This window comes from Strongylocentrotus purpuratus, unplaced genomic scaffold (assembly GCF_000002235.5).
Source record: "Strongylocentrotus purpuratus isolate Spur 01 unplaced genomic scaffold, Spur_5.0 spur5_scaffold_15, whole genome shotgun sequence".
Classification (NCBI taxonomy): domain Eukaryota; kingdom Metazoa; phylum Echinodermata; class Echinoidea; order Camarodonta; family Strongylocentrotidae; genus Strongylocentrotus; species Strongylocentrotus purpuratus.
In genome coordinates this window covers 26,137,996-26,162,992 of record NW_022145600.1, presented here as the reverse complement: position 1 = coordinate 26,162,992, position 24,997 = coordinate 26,137,996, and the positions used below count along the sequence as shown (strand labels likewise).

The window sequence follows — 24,997 nt, the reverse complement described above, 5'->3', positions numbered from 1 at the left end:
CAAATGACATTTATTTGTAATCTTGAACATTCAGTGTAAGTTTCGTTTGATTCTATGAGAACTCATTTTCTTCTTTTTTCTTACCAGAACTCAAGTTTATCTTTAAAGATGAAGTTGAGTTCTGGTCGTGCGATTGCATTGTGAAAGAAACGGTGTGGAATCGACCAGAAAAGGTTGATCATCTAGCACATAAGAATTTGTGTGTATTGCAAGGTTCTGGAATCATCAAAATGATAACATGACAACATGTCTTATCTGATGTTCTTCCACACTTGCATAATAAGAATGATGAACGCTCACAAATTAGTTTTCACCTCTTCCCAGAACTTAACCTTCTCTTTAAGGGCAGTCCATTCATGACTTACCCAAAGTCTATACCCGTTCAAACCGGAAGACGTCGGATATACCATTATTTGGCTGATCGCTTATGTGATTCAACCAGATAAGCTATCTGTGTCCGGTTGTTATATACATTGATAAACCCCGGGTATTCCTGATATACGTAACTCGATCGATTTAGTCTTAATGAAGTAATAATTGAAATACCATGGTTAAAGGTGAGCCATGCACGTTATTGGTCCATGCCCGGAAGAGCCCGAAGAGCGTTAAAGGTCGTGAATCCCTTTTGCAGAACTTTTCAATTCATGCCAAATGAAATATCACATGAATCGGCATTATACTTTGAAAAATAACGTGTATCACAAAAATAAAAAATACTTCTATTAATACCTCTACTATTACTACTTGTTATTATAATAGTAAACAAATAATAATACTGTAGTAATAATATTGATAATAATAAATACAATAATTATGATTGTAGGTAATAGAAATGATAATAATAATCATGATAATTAATAATAATAGTATTAGTAATACTGATGATAACAATTAAGATGATTACAATAATAGAAGTACTGATAATGATAATAATAGTATAATGATTATAATGATAATGATAATAATTAAGAGATTAATGTCTATGGGGTGCCAATTGTAGCAGTTGTGATTCTTTGAAGAAATTAATTCCTGTTACAAATCCATCTGATCAATAATTGCTTTTCATGGATAAGAGAAATATTAGCTCCAATTCAGTATAAAAAATGTAAATAGTCAATCGCAAAGACTTTCTAAAATCAACCAAAGACGATTTCAAAAGCTTTGTTCATCCCCCTTTTGAAATGTGCGGACGTTACAATGATACATTACACAATCTAAATGTGGTTTCTATTTGCAATAGAGTCATGAGAATGTGATTTTTTGTTGCGATTGTGTTGTGCGCTGATGAGATAAAACAATCATTTTGTAGTATTTAGAGGACATTTTTACTTTAATTACTGTTCTATTTCTATTGTAAGGTCAGGAACAGCTTCCGGTGGTTACGTATAGACCATCTTCATTTCCACAAATGCATGATAGTACTTTTAGCAGTGGCAAATAAATGGGGGCCGGGGGGTTCAACCGGCCCATGCCCTTCGAGACCCCATTGGCATTACACAGGAAAATTTGACCCCTTAACTGTGAAGTGTGCCCTAGCTACCCCAGTGGGGGATGTAGCCGCAGCAGCAAATCACCTACTTCGGATAATTTACCCATGATCTACCATGACCGTCGGAGTTCTACTCTGCCCCCCCCCCCCATTTCCAAAAGAACCAACCTAAAGACGCCACGGCTCTTAGGGCATGGACAGCGGAAGAGCATTTGAAAAAGCAATGTCAATCACATTCACAGGCTATGTTAAAGGTACTATGTCCCATTTGCAGGCCAAAAAAAATGAAAAGGTTAAATTCCAACGGCATTTGAAAGACAATACTAATTAAGAACTTCCCATTGATCTACATTTGCCACTCTCCACCCAGGTGTTAAATGGGTACCCGGTAGGATGCGAAAGCTAATGTGGTTAGATTAGCAAGTGTGCGCATGTAAAAATGACGCCTGGCTGGAATACTCCCCAGGGAGTGGAGAATGTGCATACATTGTGTGCGGGTAAGCCTGAATCCAATGACCGGGGTAATGATATACTTATCTGTTAAGCGCTTTGTGAGGGCCTCCGGTCCTGAAAAGCGCTATATAAGAACGAGCTATTATTATTATTATTATTATTAAAGAAGAGGGGGCTTGAAAATGTCTTTAATCGGGAAAATAACGACTATTAGTTGTCGATTCAACTTTTAGAGCCAGTAAGTAATAGTCTGATTTTTCAGACCATTGTAACGAATGGTCGTACGTTTTAAGCTGCGCAAAGATTCAATCAGTTTAATGTTGGCCATTAATACAAGAAGTGGGTTATTGATGTAGACAAATGCTCATGTACCCTTTACAGCTGTATGTTATTACCAAAAAATGTAAAAAAAAAAAGCCAGTCAGTCACTCAATAGTGTCTGACAGTGAAGTCTAGCAAGTAAACGGGTTTCCTTGCATAATTTGAATATTAGGACACTGCTAACGTTTAAATTTCACAGATAGGACGTGTCTGCTTATTGAAGCCAAGGCAATAAGGGTCTTGATAATAATCTGCATTTTTTGTTCCCCTCCCTCTCTTTTTCTCGTGATAAACCTTTCTCACTCATCCCCCGCCTCCCCCTCCCCCCTCTCTCTCTCTATTTCTCTCTCTCTCTGTGTGTGTCTTTCTCTCTCTCCATTTTTGTTATCTCGCGGTGATCTCTCATGTTCCCTTCCTCCACGAGTACTGAAAAAGTTTGTTATCTGACCTAATGTTGTCTCTCCGTGTACCTTCCATGAACTATGTGAGAATTGTTGAATGGAAGTTTGGTATTTTTCCAGACCATCCTTTAGGCGTGTACTGTGTCGGAAACGACGTTTCCACAATTTCCGCAATGAATACTCGCGGAAAATTTTACACAACAAACGTGTCTGCCACCCGAACTGAAACATTTTCTGCTTCCCGCTTTATCAGGGCTATCCCACAACTACTTTCCCAGAAATCTCACATACTGACTCGGCCGTTTGGGTGGGTTGGTCGCATGTTTGTTTATAGTGATTTATGGTCAACTGAAATTAGATCGAGATCATCAGGACGATATTATGTGATCATGCCTACCGTTCAAGCCAAAAGAGACGTTCATATCTTGTTTTCAACCCTGTTAGTGGGATGTGAGGATTTTCCAGTGTTGTGAGTATATCATAATTATCAAATCAATATTGATATTTTGTAAAATGCGATTTCAAACGCAGGGCGGATTTCGTCATTTTGTTGTTATTGCTGTTGTTTTTATAACGGGATAATTTGGCCTCCGGTTTAGAGAGTAAACCTGTATACTCTCTCTACAATAGCTTACCGGCGAATGTTGCATCACGTGACTCCTTTCTTTGTGTCCGTTGCACACGAGGCGTAATTAGGGACTTTTAGATTTGCGTGAACTGATACGTGGTACTTCCATTCAAGGCAGTGCTTTATAAGGACGTCGATCGTAGCATAGACCTATTGTCTTCGTGCGAATCTAAAAGTCCCTAATATGCTGACGTAGGTTTGCGTCAGCGATTAGCGGTGTTTTAAAGCACCACGTGACAGTCACATCGTGCAGTATACAATCATCTTATCGAAGCCCGGACATACAAGAATACATGTATTACATAAAAAACACGAAAATATGTTAATGATTTATTGAGTAACCTCAGACTATGAATAAAATCACAAGGAAGACGGTCTAATTCATCAAACCTGTCTAAACCAACAAAGATGAGCCAGAGAAAACAATTTACTTCCTTATAGCCATTAACAACGTTGATGACACTATAGAAATTACAAATGTCCATGTCATATGATCGACTTTAGTTCTGCTAATGTGATCATTTCGCTATAAAACACAGATACACACAAATACATTGTATGAAAGATAGGGCTACAACCCACTAGACTTACAAACCAAATAAAATGTATTAAAGGGATCGTTTAACATTGTTAAATCTAAGATACACGGTCCTACATGTTACCAATGTCTGTGAGATGGTGTAATATTGAAGCCCTAAAAAGTTCGCGCTTCAAAATGATCAAGAAATGCCTCAAAAAATAAAAAAAATTGAGTGACCGGTTTTACCATACTCATTTCCCCAATAGACTGTAGTGTTATGAAAACCGTTCGGCGAACGGTTTTCAAAATTTGTAATTCCAATCATTAATATCTTGATAATCAGACAAGCGATCGGCTTGTAAAAGTTATGGAGTTCCTCACTGACATAAAGGTTTATAATTATCATTGCAGCATGAGCTAAATCAAGGATTATTTTTAAAGGTTCTAAGACAAAGTTATCGGATCCCTTTAAACAAAAATGCACTTCTTTGTTTTATTGGTCTCATTAATATAAGTCTCGTGGATCCGCATAGTTTGCTAGCTCTCTGTTTCTCCTTATATTGTGGTGGTCTCGTGGGCTTTACTACTAGGGACGTTTAGATTTGCGTGGACTGATACGTGTGACGTCCATTCAAGGCAGTGCATTAAAAGGACGTCGATCGTAGCAATCCACGTTGTCGTTGTACAAATCTAAAAGTCCCTAATGTAGGTCTTGTGAGATTTAGGACCTATGGTCTGTGAGTCTCGTGGACCTGTGGAACAAACTACAGCGTAGCTTCAATATTTCCTTAAGATTTTATTTATTTTGTTGGTCTCATTGGTTGTCGGTCTCGTAGGCTATAGGTCTCGTGTACTTTAGGTCTCGTGTGCCTTTGTAGTTTGCTAGCTCTCTGACTCTCCTCATGTATTTCATTGTTGTGGCGGTCTTGTGGGCTTTAAGTGTTTAAAAGTCACTAGTATTATGATTATTGAATGGCTGTTATACTCTGTACACTTGGTTTATGCGCACGTACAGTTTGGACATGATAATGCCCGTATGATATTTAAAAAAGTTTAAACAAATATTTCAAACTTTTAAAAATTGTTATTGTCGGTATTAAGAAGGAATACACTTAAAGGTCGGGGGATATCTACATATAAATTGATTCCTGTTGATATGCAGGGCTGCATACAACTCATATTTTGTCAATCAAACATCTGAATATATTTTATAGATTTTAAAATAATTTCTCGTGTGAGCTTACACGATACAGTGGTATCACTATGAACATGACGGACAAAGAAAGCGGACAAAATATACAGTTCCTCATTCTACCATCAACAATTGCTGTGATAGATAAAGGAACATCCATTCACTGCTATTACGTAAAAATGTGTAGAACAGGTGAATATGCATGTGACACCTGTTCTACACATTTTTACATAATAGCAGTGAAGGGATGTTCCTTTGTCTACCACAGCAATTGTTGAGGATAGAATGAGGAACTGTATATTTTGTCCGCTTTCTTTGTCCGTCATATTCATAGTGTATGTAGCTTCACCAGAGCTGACCACATGTTTACAATAGACCATACAATGCCAACATAGGAGATGCTATGTCAGACGTGATGTAGCATCACTAGGAAAAGAAAGGTAATGTGGAGGTATTGTATGATTGCAATTCTTCTGTGAGCATGTGCTGAGCTGAGGGGAAGTTACATACCACCGTCTCTTGTTAGTTCACTAATGATTGACATATAATGTTACAAGATGAATGAGATCTGGAGCTTTTTTTTAGGGTTGGGCCTAGCAGGTCTGAGAAAATTATTTTCAAAAATATTTCAAAATCTAGGAAACATATTTAGATGTTTGAATAACAAAATATGAGTTGTATGCAGCTGCACAACAGCAGGAATCTACTTATATCTGGATTTCTCCCGACGTTTAAAGGTGATTTCCTGTTTAAGGAAATAAATTGCTGAAGGAAATACACACTTTTAAAGCATAACCTGAGCTTATTGTTTGCATGCTAATCACTTTAATGAGCACTCGTACGGATAGGCTATATTTACTCGAATAACCCGTCTTATAGAAGTGTAACGTGTGACAATAATTATATACTTCATACGTTCTTCACTTATATGTTCAAGAGGGCTAATATTAAGAAGTCTCGTCTTATATAAGTGTAACATGTGACAACAATAATATACTTGTATACGCTCTTCACTTATGTTCAAGAGGGCTAATATTAAGAACTAATTTTATCAGTATGAATGAATGTCCATGTCCGAGATCATCAAGAACTCTTCACAAAAATCGATACTCCTCAACACTTAATATTGTCTGGATAAGTACGTCTACTATTTCTACATAATTATTATGAAAGTAAAACTTATATTTTTAAGGGTCCCTTCCCCTTAGCGGTATCCTTGCTCCGCTTGTAGTTCAGAGGAGGAGGGGTGGGGTGGGGGGGGGGGGCAAACAACACCAATCAGTGCACGGCACGCTATCTAGATAAAAACAGATACTTGTTTCCGCCTCTCGCCGTCTGAATCTTCCCACTCTTTAATGAATTTCCTTTTTTTTCTTTCTTTTTTTAGCCACAACATCCTGCTTAAGAAATGTTATGAAATATGAGGTGAAGGTATAGATAGCGAAACTTGAATTAATAATAGTCACCGTCCCCTGTCGGGTGTCGAGTGCGCTACGTACGTAATTATCCTGAAACATGTTTGTTTTTAAAACAAATAACATGCATAAATATATATATATGCATGTAAGTAGAAGTTCATACAAGAACGCGAATAGGACACAAAGGGAAAGGCAGACTCTTTGTCTACACTGAGATTTTCTTTCACGACTTTTTCGAAAACATATCATAAATCCCCGCGGTTATATGTGTATATAGAGCTTGAATTGGTGTGCGTCGAGAGAAAGGCCTGGAAAAAAATATCAGTGGACTCGGCTTTCAAAAATTGTTCATGTTCGTGGTAATGTAAGTCATTTTTTCCATTTCAATTTTTTAAATCTTATTGTATTAAATCATATCAGTATATCGTCTCCTTTTAGTGGGTAAGTCATCCCGCACATTTCGAGATCATGACGTAGTTCTGAACTCACCTTTCAAATATTCGTAAATTTCACCCGAATTTCAAAACTTACACCATCATTGTGGTACTCTACATGTAAGTAGTGAAATTGGCATATTATCTGGTGCATCTATAGCAGTCTATATTTCTTCTCACAAGCCACCCCCAAATAAATTGTGTTTATTGTGGGCAAATAAAACATAACGATGGAGAAGAAATGGGTGTCGAGATTTAATTGGTTAATGAGGTAGAAAAAGGAAAAGAGAAAAAATACCCCAGGTTTTGCAATCTCGATGTAATGAATGAAAGAATTGAGAGGAGATGCGAAATAATGCATCTTTTGGATTTCGAGTACGTCGTTGTAGCAGAAAGCACATTTAAAATCCGGGAATTGTGGCATCGAGAGTAAAACACGATATTGGCTGGTTTTGAACTATTTCCTTCTTTTTTTTTCTCCATCGAAGCACAGATATATTAAGGCCTGCAACATGGTCTATTTACACTTCGTACATGCATGTTTTTTTCAAAAGGTCACTTGTACTTTTTTTAAATGCAGTTGGATTTGTTGCAGTTTGAATGTCAATAGGGACTTTTAGATTTGCACGACGAGAACGTGGACCGTTTAAGGCACTGCCGGGCACTGTCAGTGCCTTAAAATCACGTCACATTGCCTTGAAATGATGCCACACCTAGCAGTCCACGTTCTCGTCGTGCAAATCTAAAAGTCTTTAATAAGACCTTCTCAGAGCCCTCATACAATCCCAACACGAACAGTTTTGCTTATTATTAATATGGAAATGATCGTACGATTGCAGTATTATTTTAAAGTAAATTCAGTATTTCTACTATTTCGTTATTCTTTCTATGATATATGGTTTTGTTCTTATGATTACTCTGTATTTTTATTGTATATGCACGGCCCAATTAAAAAACAGCCAAACAGCTAAAGAAAAAGAAGAAGAAGAAGAAGAAGAAGATAGATTGTCAATGATTTTGCAATTTGCCAAAAACATGAAACACTGCATATATTTGTTTTCCAGAAACATTGAATTTGAGCTTATTTGTAAACGAAAAAAAAGGAAAGAAAAAGAAGAGGAAAAGTCGAAGAATAAGAATAAGAAGAAGAAGAACAAGAAGAAGAATGATTCTCACTTCTTAGAATTTAGCATAAAATATGGAAAGTTCTGGTCATCAGTCGAATCCACATCCCCTCCTATCCACCTTATTATTGACTGAGGTATAGTATGATTCAGTGCTTCAGATTATTTCTAAAAGAAAACATACAAAATGTATACTCATAATTAGAATAGTCATGTAATCGCACACGAGATTACCTCGTGAATGAATCCAGAACGTGTTTTAAAGATGATAGTCAACACCAATTAACAGCAGCATTGACATCAATGAAAAGAAGGAAAGCAACTACAAAAAAGCAAGAAAGCAACTACAGCTCATTTTATGTATGTTATTATCAAAAAAAGAAAAGAAGTCAGTCAGTCACTCAATAGTGCCTGGCTGTGAAGTCTAGAAAGTAAACGGATTTCCTTGCATGATTTGAATACTAGGACACTGATAACGTTTAAATTTCACAGATAGAACATACATGAAATATTCATAATTCCTGCAAAGTTCTACAGAATTTGATGTTTGCTGCAAATGGGACATAGTACCTTTAAATCTTCCGATGTTTGTATAATCTTGCTAAATCTGGTTCCTTTTTTTTAATTCCTGGTTTATTGATCTGGCTCTAGACATGTGTTACGTAATACGATCGAAAGAAGTGGCAACTCACCCACTCCAACAGAAATAAAGATGATATAAATAAATTCTTACAAAAAAAATGGAAAGAAAAACAGAGTATACATGATGCAATGAGAGATCAATACAAAGAATGATTACAGAGTCAACAATGGATCAGCAATTAAAACAAGAGCGTCAACCCCCCCTTTACAACCAAGGGTCCAGATACGCCCCTCAACTATCACCAAGGTATACGTAAAATGAAAGTAGTCACGACAGGGAAATAAGATCGAGTAGTTTAGAGATCAGTAACATTTATAGCATTGATAAATTCGTTCAAAGTTGTATCTGGTATTTTTTTATCACAGATAATTGAACGTCGTACAAGAAAGGAGAGAAGGAAAAGGGGTAAAAGATCTTTTTTTCAAGGCATTAACATGATAAAGATTTTCCTTCGTAAGTAGTTTTATTTGCATAACTGTACAAATAAATCACTTAAAGACATACCAAACTCTGTTTAAAAAATAGAAAGACAAAGTTGCCATATATTGGTGGACGTTAGAAATAAAAATGGACTTATTGGGTAAAACACCTTGTCAAACGATAATAAGAACCTAGCAAGGATCGCACCGATGTGAACTCTCATACGAGAGTCGTCAGCCTGCACCAATACGCTACCGGATAGTCTTCTTTATGCTGATTTACGGCGGAGGAAAGGGCTTGCTGATGAATAGTGTACATCAAGTTTCGTATACTTCGATTTTAATTTCGATTTTAGTAAAATAAAAAGCAGTTCAAAATTAATTTGGTCATGGGGACGCGATCTAATTACCTTCAGTTTCCTTTTAATCTTGGTTTCGATTTCATTTATATGATTACAAAAGCAGTAGAAATTGATAAACAAACTTTCGTGAGATTCCTTTTCCTACAGGATAATTGTCATAGTATGTTTTCATTTCCTGAATTTCGCATGAATGGATCATGCGTGTGCATAGAAACAACACAAGTTAAAGGTAAAGACCAGTATTGGAAACACCCCAATTTAAAAAAATGAAATGGAAGCTCTCATTACCAATCATGTGAAAGAATATGTTTTGACTAATACATGATGATAAAAAATTTGCTGCGAAACCGCCTATTTATTTATATATTTTATAAATTTGTTTCTCTCATGGTCTGTGAGAGATATAGGTTAGTCCCATATACATCTTTCTGTGTATAGTGCTTGTAACTTTACGAAGAATGGGCCAAATTTCTTATCATTTTGATGATTCCAGAACCTTGCAGATGCTAGATGCTAGATGATCAACCTTTTCTGATCGATTCCACAACATTTCTTTCACAATGCAATCGCATGACCATAACTGGTCTTTACCTTTAAAATGATTCTTTTGAATATTGGTAACAAAAATTCATTTTGAAAAGGTCAGACTAAATGAAATATTTATGTTTGTCGTTCTATGCTGCTTTCATTTTGAAGTATAATGTTGTCAACTGCACTCATCAGCTACGTCAAAGGCATAATATTTATCAAAAAATATAAAAGCCATATATCCATGTCCATGGTATGCTATTGTTGATGCTTGAAAGGGGTTTTACTTGTCATATTTTCTTCAATAGGTTACTGGAGTGATTGACGAGAATTATGATTTTTTTGTTGTTGTTGGAAATAAAATGTCAAAAATACCTTATTCTCACCAGTATCATGAATAACTGCTTATGTTGCAGTAAATTTGTGGCGATATTGCGGTTTCATAATCGGTGTCAAAGAAAACTAGCTGTTATGGTAGAATGCAAAAGTAATGCAAATAAACACCGGAGATGATCTGATGATAAATCCTCATTTCTTCAACAAAAAAGTATGTTAGTAAAAACGAATGTCTGCCGAATACATATCCCTTTTATTGTCTCGTCTTGTCGTTTTGATAAAAGATGCACACGAGGGGGTGGGATAGATATCTGATAATCTGTACCTGGACATGCCAGATTTCATCTAGAAATCCGCATCCATTGCGTAGCCAGCCTTTTGTTACGACGAGGGGGGGGGGGGGGTATGTATCCAATTGTCTTTATCAGTGATTGCAAGGTTTGGACTCGTGAATCTCCCCTCCCCTCCCCTCCCCTCCCCTCCCCTCCCCTCCCCCTTCCCATCAAAGTAATTGGCTGAGGTAATATGATTCAGCGCTTCTGATTATTATAAGAAAACACAATGGTGTCTACGCATCATTAGAATAGTTGTGTGATCGCACGTGACTACTTCGTGCATGAACCCAGAACGTGTTGTGAAAATGATAGTCAGCATGAATAACAACAGAAGCGACATTAATAACAAGAAGAAGAGCAAGTACCCTCCAAAATAGTCATTACCCTCTGTCCTTCTCTTGAATCTTCCACTATTTGTATGTTTCTTTCCAAACCTGGTTTCTTTTTATTCCTGGTTTATCGATGTAATACTATTCGTGTGTTATTTACGACAAAAAACATTCGTAATCGAAAGAATTAAAGGTATTTTTTAATATTGTAAACAAAATTGACTTTGAAATGGTCAAACGGAGGAAATATATATGCTAGTCGTTCTATGTTGTTCTCCTTTTCAAGTATAATGTTGTCAACTGAACTCATCAGCTATTTCAAGGGCATGATATTTATCAAAGGAATATGGAAGCTATAGATCCGTATCTAATGATGTGCTATTGATGTAAGGATTACTACTTTCTTTGATAGGTTACTCTTTTGATCGAAGAGAATTATGATTTTTAAAACATTATGTCACAAATTCTTTATTCTTACAAATAACATGAAAAATTGCTTATGTCACAGAAAATGTTTCGAAAAGAAAGGATGTTGTTAAAAAATACTTCTCCGCCGAAAATTATAATCCCTTCATTGTCTTGCTTCGTCGTTTAGATAAAAGGTGCACGTGTTGTGATGGGATAAATATCTGAAAATATGTACTCGAACGTGAATTACATAAAATTCGGAATCAGTGCAAAACCAAGACCGGAGATAACCTGATGATAAATCATTATATTTCCGAAAAGAAAACATGTTGATATAAAATACCTCTCTGCCGAATATATAATCCTTTCATTGTCTCGCTTTGTTGTTTCGATAAAAGGAGCACGTGTTGGGGTGTGATAAATATCTGAAGATATGTACTCGAACATGAATTACATAAAATTCGAATTATGATGACATGATTCAAGTAAACACTTCTCAAATATATAGCGGATCCAGGGGGTTAGGGGATGCACAGTGCCCCCACCTAACAAATATGACAGTACACGACTAAGTAAAACATGTCGACCAACCGATACTCGTTAGCCCCTCCCCCCCCCCCCTGGACAATAAGAAAACTTACGGTCCCTTTTCTGCCCGATTTTCACCAGTTGAAATATTGTTTTTGCCTCGGAAAAATGTAAGAACTATTTCCCCTAAAGTATAGCCTTAAGAAATAGAGATCTAGAGCGATTGGGATTAGCATCTATTGTAAACTCACACGCTATCATCTTGATTTTCCGCCAAGACACGTAGAGAAAAAATGTACCATAACAGAACACTATGACATAAGAACTTTCCAGATAATACCTGTTTGGTATAAATACTAGATATGGCTTCACGCCACTCCTTATGCACGCTCATTCTGTTAACGTTGGCCGAGTGCTACACATTCTTCTCAGAGAGTAAGAATTGATTCCTTCTTTCTTTCAGAAACAGTTTACTCAGAAGCGGATCTCTCAATTTTAAGACAACCAGACTCAAGCATAGTAAAAATTACCTCATCCGGCTTTGAGCAAAGAGTTCATAAGTTTCTTAAATATGCCGGCTGTGCTGCTTTCAAAGTAAATTTTTGGCACATCCGCAAACAAGCGAGTGCGTAATTCGTCTAATTAAGGGCGCGTACAAACTCACGATTAAGACCTCAAATTGTAACGTTGATGTTTCAGTAGCAACTAAACTGATTGTTTATCCCCTGTTTTCATGGACAGATTTTCTTCCGAAATCAACCTGGTTAGCCAGCAGGCAGGGCTGTATCGCAGCCCAACCATGGCCTCGGCATCGTCGTCGTCGTCGTCGTCATCGTCGAAGGGTTCATCCGGGAGACGGCCAGGGCTGGTGCGGTCTTTTCGCTACGTGATTCCGCACATCATTCTGATCAGCGTTTACCTGCTCTATCTCGCCATCGGCGGTGTCGTGTTCTCGGTCTTGGAGTCGCCGATGTATAATCAGCTCTCAGCCGAAGAAAACGCAAAGGTGAGACGATTTTTGCAAATACAGTTGAACCTGTCTTAGCGGCCACCTTTATATAAAGGCCACCTGTCTATACATGCCATGTTGGATGTACAATTGGTAGCAAGAGTTAATTATGAGTAATTTGAAATGCCAACGTATTGCTTTTATAAATCATAGTCAGGTAATTTAATACGACATTGTAATGTTTGTTAATTAAAAAAAGAAAATAATTAGGCCCAATGTTATCAAATTACTTTCAGTTGATTTTTTCCGAACTTGTTTTCAATCATATCGACCATCTTTTCATTTGATGATAATTGCAGATTGGGGTAAAACACTTTAAGAAAGATTATCATGTGTGGTGACAATTATTGAATGGAAAATCTTTGCAATATTTATGGTGATATATGGAGGTATTCTCAGACCGAGTAGTATTTTTGTTAGGAAACCAGTAATCATTCCTAATATACTTCAATAACCGAACGTTTATTTTTTTCGAGAAACTGTCTAGGATGTTATTCTTTACATTCTAACGTAGATTGATTGACAATAATTGATAGACGATAGTCTTCTTCATTTTGCTATCATGTCAAGAGTACATTTCAGCATGTCATAATGGAGGTATAAGAATGTATTCACTTTGATGGGAATGATTGTACTATTTATATGCCAATAGTTACGGTGATGGTTTGGCAATGTTCCGGTACTCGGAAATTCTGCACACAACTTAAAACAATGGCAATAGTTAGATTAGATTGCCATCATTGAATGGTTTGACGATGTTTCCGAGTGAGCGTTTGAACATTGTTAAAGGCATCGTTTAACAACGTTAAATATGAGATGCACGACCCTACGTGTTACCAGTGTCTGTGATATGGTGTAATATTGAAGCCCTAAAAAAAAATCGCGCTTTAATTTAATCAAGAAGTGCCTTAAAAAAAATCTTTGAGTGACCGGTTTTTATCATATTCGTTTTCCCCAATAGACTACATTTTAATGAAAACCGTTTGGCAAACGTTTTTTTTTTCAAATTTGTAATTCCAATCATTAATATATTGATAATCAGATAGGCGATCGGCTTGTAAAAGTCATGGGGTTCCTGACTGACCTAAAGGTTTATAATTATCATTGCAGCATGGGCTAAATCCAGGATTTTGTTTCAGAATCTGAGACAAAGTTACCGGATCCCTTTAAAGAATGTCTCGGGTATATTGTTCGTTTTTAGATCGGTTACCTCTCATGGCATTTATGGGATTCAAACAAGCAAGCAATATTTGAAGAATCATGGGCGAAGTTCACAGTCATACATGGCATTGATTTGAGATATTCCCCGAGAATGTTCTACATTAAGGATATGAAGTTGAATAATTGATCGCAAAGACGTTTGACAATTTTTTTACGGATAAAAGCCAACAATTCATACCATACTTAAAGTCACATGAGATGATATAAAAATGAACATACGTAAACAAACATGAATGACTGGATGAACAGAAAATACGAACATCGCAGGAAGCAGGAATTGCATAACCGGAGACTGGCCTATTACCTGAATTACCTGAATGACCTGTGATGACGACCAATAAGTCTAAAGACTTGTACAGGGCCATTCAACAGGTCTGTGACTCAATTCATAGCTTTATGGTTTGCACACCCGACTGCAGCCAGAGAAAGCATAAGCTTGAGTTAGACTGGAGTCGGCATAGTTGACATTTGATACATCATTTGATACACAACACACTTTTAGCTAATATGATAATAATGGATTTTTAGAATATTGACTTATACTCCAAGGAATGTCTTCAAATACCGTTACAAACTCGAAGTGATGGCCTTACGCGATGGTTTTCGCATTAAAAAAAGAAATTAAAAAAAAGCAATGCCCTCATTTTTAAATATCACGTCCGAATTACGAAAAACATCACTTTAATGTTCGTGCATTTTAAAAGGTTTTTAGACAGGGCTATTGAAATCGACTCAAGTTAATTTTTCGTAAGTCTTTCTGATCACGATCGTAATTTTCGTAATTTTTGTTGTTTATTGCGGTTGCCTTTAAGAGAATGGGATAACTTAAAGATGGGTTATCCTTGGTTCTCTTAAGTAATTCCCATGCCAGCATTCTTTTGATTTTAAAGCCTTTTCATGACCAAGAGGAAACTCGTTTAGTTCCGTTTGAAAAGAGATAACCAACACCAATCCATGATATAACGAGGCGCAACTAAAAAAGGTCGGAATTCCATAGCCGGTTCAAAAAATAATGTTAGTCGAATTCTGCATCCCTAGTTCTTCCGAGAAAAAGGGCAAGGACTAATTTTGTTTGTAGTTGCTCTCCTCCTTGATATCAATGTCGCCGCTATTGTTATTCAAGTTGACTATCATGCAAATGAACTAAATATTTTAAGAAGCCATTGATCATTGATGATTTCTTACATGCTTTTTGCCTCGAGCCGAATTTACGATTGGGCTATGACAGACAGGCGGTGTGTAAAGCACACCGGGGTGCGGCGAAATATATTTAGTTTAATAACGTCAATTTCGTGAAAACAAAATGTTAGAGATCTCGCATTATATTCATCGGGAAATATTATGTAAAACAAATAATAGAGTGTCTTTTTACTCGATCGCTTCGTTAGCTAAAAACAGGATGGTTTCAGGCAGCGATGTCCCTGAATACCTTCACATATATTCTTCTACTCATGTATCAAGGTGTTTGAATTCATGCATTTTGTTTAAATTCATGTATTTTGCAGCACTTTTCATCATTTGGAGAGTGCCAGAGTGATGCAAAACGAATCTTTCTGTGATGAATGATTATAAGAAAGGGTTGAAAACGCTGATATAGCACCTCGTTGTGGCATTAGTGCTCCTGAGAACCAATATCAGATATAATTATAGAACCTATCTAAACAGTTTTTTCTTCAAAGTCATGTCTGAAATGTTGATATCGACAAAAACCTTGGCAAATCAACGCCAGTAACTATAATAAGCAGGAATTTCTAAATTATATTACCACGGAGTTTACTACCCCCTCATCGTCACTGTTGACGGTGTGATAATTTCCCAGGCAACCCAGAACGTCATACAAACCGTTGCCCAAATTAAATTTTGAACTGAACAGTATTGATAACGCTTATTCACAAAGGTGGAGTCAGATCTGGTTTAAATTAGTTCACTAATAATGGAGTGGCAAGTGTTGAATCGCTTTACTCTGACTGTACAAACAACTGTAAATTATCTACACAATGAATAAACAAAATAAATAAAGTTGTGAAATGATAATTAAATGGGAAATAAGATGTATGATGACATTGGTTTTGTTTGTTCGTTGTGTTACAAGGCCATGGTATTTGGTCTCGATAAGTTTTTATATGAAATAAAATATATAGTTGTTGAAACAAACAACTTTTCCTAAGTTTTCCTCCTTTGGTGCTTGATTTTCCTCATACCTTGTTTATCGCTATTTTGTTGACAGCAACTATTTAGGATAACTGTTTTCCTTTCAAAACTTTTCTGAATACTGGCCTTGAGGGCAGTATTGGTTTAGATACCATTCAAATATTTTCTCTTTTGAGAAAGAAACCAGGGCCATTGCTGACGTATTTGAAATACGTCAATAGGACGAACGATTAAAAGAATGGACGAATGAATGAATAAATGGATGGTTGAATGAACCCATTAAAACAGATAAGTGGAAACAATCGACCAATTAACTAATCGATATGTCTGTGAATCAATCAATGGATTAAGCAACCGGTGTATCAGCCAATCAATCAATCAAGCGAAGGGTTTCAGAGAACCGGTGTCGCTCTACTGTTATATGGTTTTATAGTAATTGTTAACCCTACTTAGTCACCCGGATATGACTCGATGAGTTTCCACAAGTTGCTTGAATACAAGCACGTAGTACATATGTTTTGTTTAATAATTATTATTCATATATAATGCACAATATAATATGTAATATGTAATTCAACAGGACAATTGTAATATATGATATGTCCCCTGTGGATCGAGGGGGGGGGGGGGGATGTACCTCCGGAAAAATCTAACTAATCTAGCTTACCTTAAGCAAGCATTAAAGGTACTATGTCCCTTTTGCAGCCAACCTCAAATTCTGTAGAACTTTGCAGGAATTATGAATATGTCATGTATGTCCTGTCTGTGAAATTTAAACGTTAGCAGTGTCCTCATATTCAAATTATGCATGGAAACCCGTTTACTTGCTAGACTTCACTGTCAGGCACTATTGAGTGACTGACTGGCTTTTTTTTTCTTTGGTAATAACATTCATGAAAAGAGTTGTAAAGGGTACATGAGCATTTGTCTACATCAATAACCCACTTCTTGTGATGGCCATGATTAAACTGATTGAATCTTTGCGCAGCATAAAACGTATGACCATTAGGTACAATTGTCTGAAAATCAAAACTATTACTTTTGGGCTCTATAGCCCTAAAGTCGATTTGACAACTAATAGTCATTATTTTCCCACTTGAAGACATTTTCAAACCCCACCTTTTTTAGGGAAGTTCTAAATAAGTATTATCTTTCAAATGCAGTTGGAATTTAACTTTTTCATTTTTTTGGCCTGCAAATGGGACATAGTACCTTTAAGTGAAAGATTTTCTTTTATAGTGCCCCCACATTTGTTTATACCCCAAAGGCACCTAATGTAGAACCTTTAAAACCTATATTAGTCAAATTTGGATTTTTATTTTCTGCTTGTTGACGGTTGTAAAAGAGTTTGTTTTAGGTTTGAACAAAACTTTCTAGTGTAAATGTGAGGAGGCGACATGGCTCAGTGGTTGAGCGATGGTCTCGTAACTGGGAGGACCTGGGTTCGAAACCAAAACGATTCGCAAGTGCCCTTTGGTAAGGCATTCATCCTCATAAATACCAACTTTCTCGAAGGAGAATTAAAGTTGTCGACCCGTTGGTTACTTACTTACGTACAAGCATAAACATGCTTTTTTATTTTTGTATTTGTATGATACACATGCTTTCTTAACAGTGAGGTACAATGAACTATCAAAAAACGTTCATCGTATTTTTACATTTCAGAGTTGTTTAAAGATTTACGCCCCCAAATCCGGCAGAAAATCCTGGATTCGTCAACAATTATGATTTATCAATTTGTGTTTTGCAGATGGCAGAGGCATTACGTACGAAGCAGATCATTCTGGAGGCCTATCACAATGCTTCCATGGGGATCGTCAAACTCGAGGACGGCAACATCACCGCCCTTCTCGATTCCCTCATCGACACCGTCAACCATCCCGACTGGAAGGCAGGGCGACAGAAGACCTTGATGGACGGTCGAAACTGGTCGTTCCCGAGCGCCATGCTCTTCTCGATGACCACCATCACCACAATCGGTACGTCATCGTCGACCACGCTAACTTATTTTTTGGGGCCGGGAAGTACTCTGTTGCCTATCTAGTTTGAATTAATTTTTCTTACCTCTTTTTGTGAAATGATTATGATAATATGATTCATTTTTGATAGGTTAAAGTGACTCGGCAACATCGTTGAAGTTTGATGAAAAAAATTACTTAATTTGTGTATAAAATGTTACTTATTATATTCCTTCTACTGTACTAACCCTCTGACATGCAAAAACCGTGACAAAATTCTCAAACCACGAAGATATCTATGGTTTTCTTTGAAGGCGTCACTGTGAAACACCCTCGAACAATGATTAACAGTAAATTCTCCCAACCATTTTGGAATTTTCCCAACCGTTTTTCAACGAAAAAATGACATAAAACTGGCTATTAAAAACCTGTCAACTCTTAAATGTCTGGAATGGTATGTAGAGCCAATTTATTGCTTTGTGACGATTTACATTCACCTAAAATGTAATTAAATTGTAATAATATAGTTGGGAGAATTAAGGAATCGATCAGATCAGTTTTCCCAATTTGTATCATTAATAATGGTCCGTTTTTAAAGGGTCATAAGGATTGATGCATAATATTTTTTGTATTTGTTATATTAATGTGTGCACACTATGTCAGTAGCTGACGCACGAGGTTGACTTTCGAAAATCTTAGCGAATGTGTTTTTTGTTTTTGTTGGAACAGACGTACCAATCATTTGCAAGGATTCGATATCAAGCTCATAACGGTTCATAAATACAACAGGTTTTAATATCGTGGTTTCCCATTCTGAATAGGAATAAATACTCAAATTTGTTGTTTGTCTGGGCCCAGAATTGATTATTATTTACTTATACCCCATTCATAGTTATCATTTTATCGCCGTGCAAATTTTAAAACCATGTTGTTTCCGCTTATGATTATGTTTATTTGTAAATGAATTATTCGTAGAATTCATACCAAAGTTCCGAATATATAATGAATATTAATTTCAAATTTTAATTTAAATTTTAGAATGCGTTAACTCATATACTTAAAACAGAGTAAGGGTTACACAACGTCAGTTTTGAGCCTAGAAGTTCAAAGCAGACGTAGTGCTCAAATACGTGTTTTTTCGGACAGCAAGATAAATACATGTAATAAGTGTTATTTATGATTTCCGGTAACGTATGTACACTAACTATTTATTGGAAGAGAGCTTCTTTTCTATTAAAAGTATCTTTTTTTTTCTTCATTCCCGTTGACAGGATATGGTGATCTGGTACCAGAGACTGTAACAGGCAAAGCAGTGTGCGTCATCTACTCTGCGATAGGAATCCCCTATTCGTTCTTCCTCCTTGCCGACATCGGTCAATTACTGGCTTTAGGTTTCATTAGGCTCATCCGATGGTTCAACCTCTGCCGAAGTACGAAGAGGGTATCGAAGAACAAGTCAACGCAAACGCAACGGCGGAAGACCACAAAGAACCTCCCGATAAGGCGATTCCGAGGCGCGATGCCAATTGTTACCATGAAGCACCTGCAGTCCGTTCGGGTTAGCGCGGACCATGAGGATGCCTCAGAACGAAGAGAGATCAACGACAGGGTCAACGGTATGATCGTTCTTGGTACAACTCATGAGGATGCACCATCGCCGAACACGAACAACTCAGCACTCGACCAGTCCTGTCCGGCGATCTGCGACGAGACACCCTACTGCAACGTCACCACCAGCACTACTACCTTTGATGAGAAAAAGGAACATCTTCAGACCAAAGACACCACGGTAGATCCTGAAAGAGAGTGTAAAAACGATAAATTCGCCAATGACGATGACGAGGAAGACTACCCTGCTGACGAAGTTTCGTTAATACTTGTTTTCTTTACTCTCTCCACTTATATCTGCATAAGCGCGTTGGCTTTCAGTTGGGTAGAAAATTGGGACTATGGGACAGCCTTCTATTTCACTTTCATCACGCTTACGACAGTTGGTTTTGGTGATATTGTTCCTGAGGTTCAGTATGAAAACAGTCGGTTCTTCTTCTGCCTTCTCTTCACAGTATTCGGTCTTGCCGTGACATCCATGTGCATAGCCCTTATCCAGGACAGGGCTTGTAGAGCAGGGCGGAGACTGTTAGGGTATTTCGACTGCTGCATAAGATGTTCCAAAGACATCGAAGAACAGAATGACTCCGTCACCACAAGCAGAGATGCACGATGTAAAGAGGGTTGAATAGGACTCCTCGCTTTGAGGATAATATACAGGGTAAAAGGGTTTATCGAAGAGTATGTTCTGAAATTTAGCAATAATGTGAAGTTACTGACATCATGAATGTTTTCCTTTTCTTCCGAAGTGGCTATTAGCCGTTGCTCACCTCTCTGTTAGAATGCCTTCATGCCTTTTGCCTTCTTTATCTGCAGTTTGATGCGTTGATTATTATAGTATAACGGAAGCACTTGTGGGTGGGTGAAAGACACGAAGAAAGAAAATCGTCTGTCAATTGCTTTGAAGGTGAATACGTTCTTTTGTCACACATATCTATGCCTACAGTAGAGTCCAAGTGCGAATAATTCACACAGAACAATGCAGTTGCTCACCTCTCTGTTAGAATGCCTTCATGCCTTCTTGCCTTCATGTGTGCACCAAGGGTTATTCGAGGTTGCGCGAGATCTGAACGCCATTCACAACAAATGCAACAGAGGGATCGCGTGACCGCCTGGGTAATATTTGATAATACAGTAAAGAAGGGCTGAAACTTTGGGAAGAAGAATCGCCCGCCAGAAACCTTGCCTTTTATAGATTATGGAGGAACAGCAGTTCGCGAGTATACCCAGTGTGTTCACTCTACATAAAATTGAGAACACATCACTTTTCTGAAATCAACGGACGAGCGATACATTTGTTTTCTCGCGGGAAGGGGGGGGGGGCATCCGCCTTTATTTCGAGGACCACAGCAAAATCTAGTATTAAATGGATAATTTTGTGATGAAATCGGATTAGCAAGAAGTGTGCGGTGCTTGATATGGGAAGGAAGCAAATTAAACAACCTAAGTAAGGTTTTTTGAAAATGAACCTCATTGGAAATACTCAAAATGGAGCTTTTTAGCATTGGGGGGGGGGGGGGGGGGGCGTTAAATTATTTCATTTTCATTTCTATTAACAGAGTAAACCTCTCGGGTTTACATGCTATAGTGCTGAGAAGTACGAGCTGGGCTATAACGCGTGTATGGTATTTTACTTTTTTAAATATATATTTTTTTAAATTAATGACTGTATTCTCAATGTGTGAATTCAATAAGAGACAGGCAACTAAATCAATCGAGAGTTTATAGGCAATAAATCTTAAGATAATCATCAACCTGTAATTGAAACAGAGTGATCAAATTTAAGAATTACGAAAGTGCCTCATTCCATTCACCACAATCATGCACCTACTTTTTTACCATTTGTCTTGCTGACCAAAAGTTGGACTATTTTAAAAAGATATTTTTATATATGATAGATGATTTTGTATAGATTTTGCTGGGCAAAATATGGTTGAATATTTAATCAGGGTATTTTTTTATACGACTCTCATGCCTTCGCAGTAACGACATTGCCGTGTGATATACATGTATGACGTGTGTTTTAAACAACTTCTGTTTTAATAATATTCCATGACATGTAGATGACGCAATAGCCAGAACCATCCATCAACATTTACCACACTCAACCCAGGTGATGTAAATGGATACCTGGCAGGAATTAATTCTTTCAAATGCTAGAGCGCCGCAATGGCAGCACAGCTAAAGCCGGGGTAATAATCTCCAAGTTTGGAAGCGCTTAGTGATTCAAATAAGCGCTATATAAAAACTGAGTATTATCCCTTGAAAAATCTTTCAAGGGATAATTTTCTTGTTTCGTTAGAGGATTTTTAGTGGGATAATTGATGACAGACAGCAATTAAGAGAATAACTAAAATCCGGATTTTTGGCCTCTGTGTGACACCGCCTATTTTGAGTTATACACACGGCATGACTGAAAGTACTACTGACTGGCGGATGTGATCGAAATGCCTCCCCCAAAACATAGTCCATGAAGTTGTAGCAAAAATATAACTGTAATAGTATAGAATAATTGCTATTGATTTTGAAATATTTTGATAGCTACTCTCTAGTCATTTACAATAATTTGATGGGAATTTGTTTTTATTTTATTTATCAAGAACAATCATATCAGATATAATAAATCTAAAAAAATAGCTTTCTGGAATGGTACCAATCATTATATTAATGATACTTTCTATTAGACTTACTAATAGCTGACATTTTAAGTGCAATTTTATCTTCAAAGATACTCTTTAGTAATTTCAAGTGCGAAAATATATTCAGTAATACTCGTTGGGTAATGGTTGAACTATTCTACAACTATTGGCTTGTAGTTAAAAAGATTCAGTTTTATATCATGTAATTTCTTCGTGAAAAAAGTGTCTTATGTGAAATGTCTACTGAAATCAATGAGATAAAATGTGCTAGATGGTAATTATGCAATTATCTCTTTCCTACTCTCCCATCTCTTTTTCTTTCACTTTAAGCTACCATAGTGCCTTTAATCTTTGAGTAATACGATCGCGACTACTTTCGAAAAATCAACGTAATGCAATTTTGATAGCTTTGTTCGTCACCTATTGAAATGTATTATTTTATTCGCGCATTATTTCTATTGGTTATAAATAGGGGCTTGAAATCGCCCTTAGTTGATTTTCCGAAAATACTTGCGATTGTTTTGAGTCAAGTTTGGAAAAAAAAGTCAGTGCAGTTTAACCACATGTATTTTTTACTTAATATCCAGAAGTCAAGCACGATTTATGCTGTACAAAAATTGTAAACAATGTATACCGACGAATTTAAAAAGGATAATATTATAGAGCCGAATGTGGATGTCAATATCAAACCGTCACCATCATTATTTTGAAGAAGGTGGGCTGTCACTGTAATAATCCGGTTTGATTTCGACACGATCGCAAAGACTTTCGAGAAATCCATTCAAGGTCAATTCCAATACCATTATCATTTTGCATATGGGCTTCTGAAGAAGTGATGGAGTATGTCATTGAAGTTCTCGTAATTTTATCATGGATAACGTTAACGAAGAAGGCTATTGCAAATGCATTTGGTTGAATTTCCGAAAGCGTTTACGATCGTGAGTTTTCTTAATGATAACTTTATTTGTTCGATGATATACAAAGAGATTTATTCATCAGTGACTCTATAAATGAGTTTATATTTGAGCATCACATCCTTTCTCGATTTAAAGTTCGAGATTATCTTTGTACATAAAACGAGAAAGGCACGCATTCGAGTATTCAAACTTTTAAAGTTGATAGGCCTGTAGCTCTTGCTTGTTCATGAAAAGCTTCATTATAAACACGGATATTCATGGTGTTTTTTGTATTTAGTCAAGGTTTTAAAAAAGGGCTCTGTGCATGAAGAAATTATAAATGCAAAATCGTCTATACTTATTTGCTTTTCATTTTCATATCATTTTTTTAATAAAACAGCTTTGCCAAAAACATGAATATGTTTGTCCGCATGATGAGTTATTTAGGTGCTTGTTTCATCTTCATTGTCATTTTAATTTGTTAAAGGATGATGCTTGGTTTGATGTATTAAGCAGTTGGAGGTATTATTTGAAACATTTTAACAATACAAATTAAAATATTTTACACCCAAGTCTGCCCATCACCCCAGTTTTCATCCGCCGACATGCCCCCTTAACCTCTTTCTTTCCAACTTCCCAATGTTATGGGATATAAGTATATAAAAGACAACCAAACAATAATGACAAAACAACAACAAACAATAACAATCGAAAATTCGGATATGTTTTAAAAAAAAAAGCTTTTTTAATACATCCAAATTTAGCCTCACATTTTCAAGTTTATTTATCATACATGTAGTATGGTGGTTGAAGATTGCGCCAAAAAAAGGCCACAAGATATTAAGGAAAGAAAGCAGTAGTTCTGAAGAAAAAAATACAATTGAAAACGTACAGAACTTGCTGAGAAACTTTGCCTGTATATGAAAAAAAAGGGACCATAATTTTAGGAAATAAGTAAGTATAAAAAAGAAAGAAAAAGTATAAGGTAAACTGAAGAGAGCAATGAAACTGACTTTGTGTTTGTGTGGGTGGGTATGAAAGAAAGAAAGAGATTATGAGAATATATAATATATATATATATATATATATATATATATATATATATATATATATATATATATAAGTCCAAGGATAAAGTTCTCCGTTCCGTTGTTTTGTTTAAGACTGACATGATTTCCAGTGCTGTGATGTCTGTCTTTCAATGTTCTGTGGCATATTTGTACATGGAGGCAGATTGGTCTTGCTTGTCAGTGCCTCTCTCTTCGTTTTCTTCTAACTTCTAATTCATTTCAGATCTGCATATCTGTTAGCTTTTTGGATAATGGCTAGTTAGAGTATTTGCACTGGTTTCCCATTGGTCAATACAATACCAGAGGAAAGGAAAGACAAGCCTGTCTGTTTTTGTAGGTGGTGTAAAGGAAAGAAAGAAAGAGTGAGAGTGAGAGAGAGAGAGAGAGAGAGAGAGAGGGAGAGAAAGAGTGAAAGAGAGAGGGAGGGGGGAATAATTCAGTTTCATTACGTCTTCATTTTCTGACTCGTCACACTCGTGTACCGTGTATACAATGCTATTACCCTTGTTTTTTAAAATCAGCCCATCACAATGAGTTGTATCCCGACGACGATGACATCACCGAATTGTTTCCGAAA

The 24,997-nt window shown here is 36.6% G+C and overlaps 1 protein-coding gene across 3 annotated transcripts; it reads left to right on the top strand.

Annotated features, from left to right (window-relative positions):
- Positions 1 to 2,879: 2,879 nt before the first annotated feature.
- On the top strand, positions 2,880 to 23,768 carry LOC105442317 (TWiK family of potassium channels protein 7). Of its 3 annotated transcripts, none has more exons than XM_030985906.1 (4): positions 2,880 to 3,133; positions 12,610 to 12,874; positions 18,000 to 18,228; positions 19,479 to 23,768. In XM_030985906.1, the coding sequence occupies exons 1-4, from the start codon at positions 2,985 to 2,987 to the stop codon at positions 20,441 to 20,443; spliced, it is 1,608 nt and encodes a 535-aa protein (XP_030841766.1). In that variant the 5' UTR covers positions 2,880 to 2,984; the 3' UTR covers positions 20,444 to 23,768. The 3 variants fall into 3 exon arrangements, with proteins under 3 accessions (XP_030841766.1, XP_030841769.1, XP_030841768.1); XM_030985909.1 differs by lacking the exon at positions 2,880 to 3,133 and adding an exon at positions 6,588 to 6,786; XM_030985908.1 differs by lacking the exon at positions 2,880 to 3,133 and adding an exon at positions 12,192 to 12,303.
- The last annotated feature ends 1,229 nt before the right edge of the window (positions 23,769 to 24,997 follow it).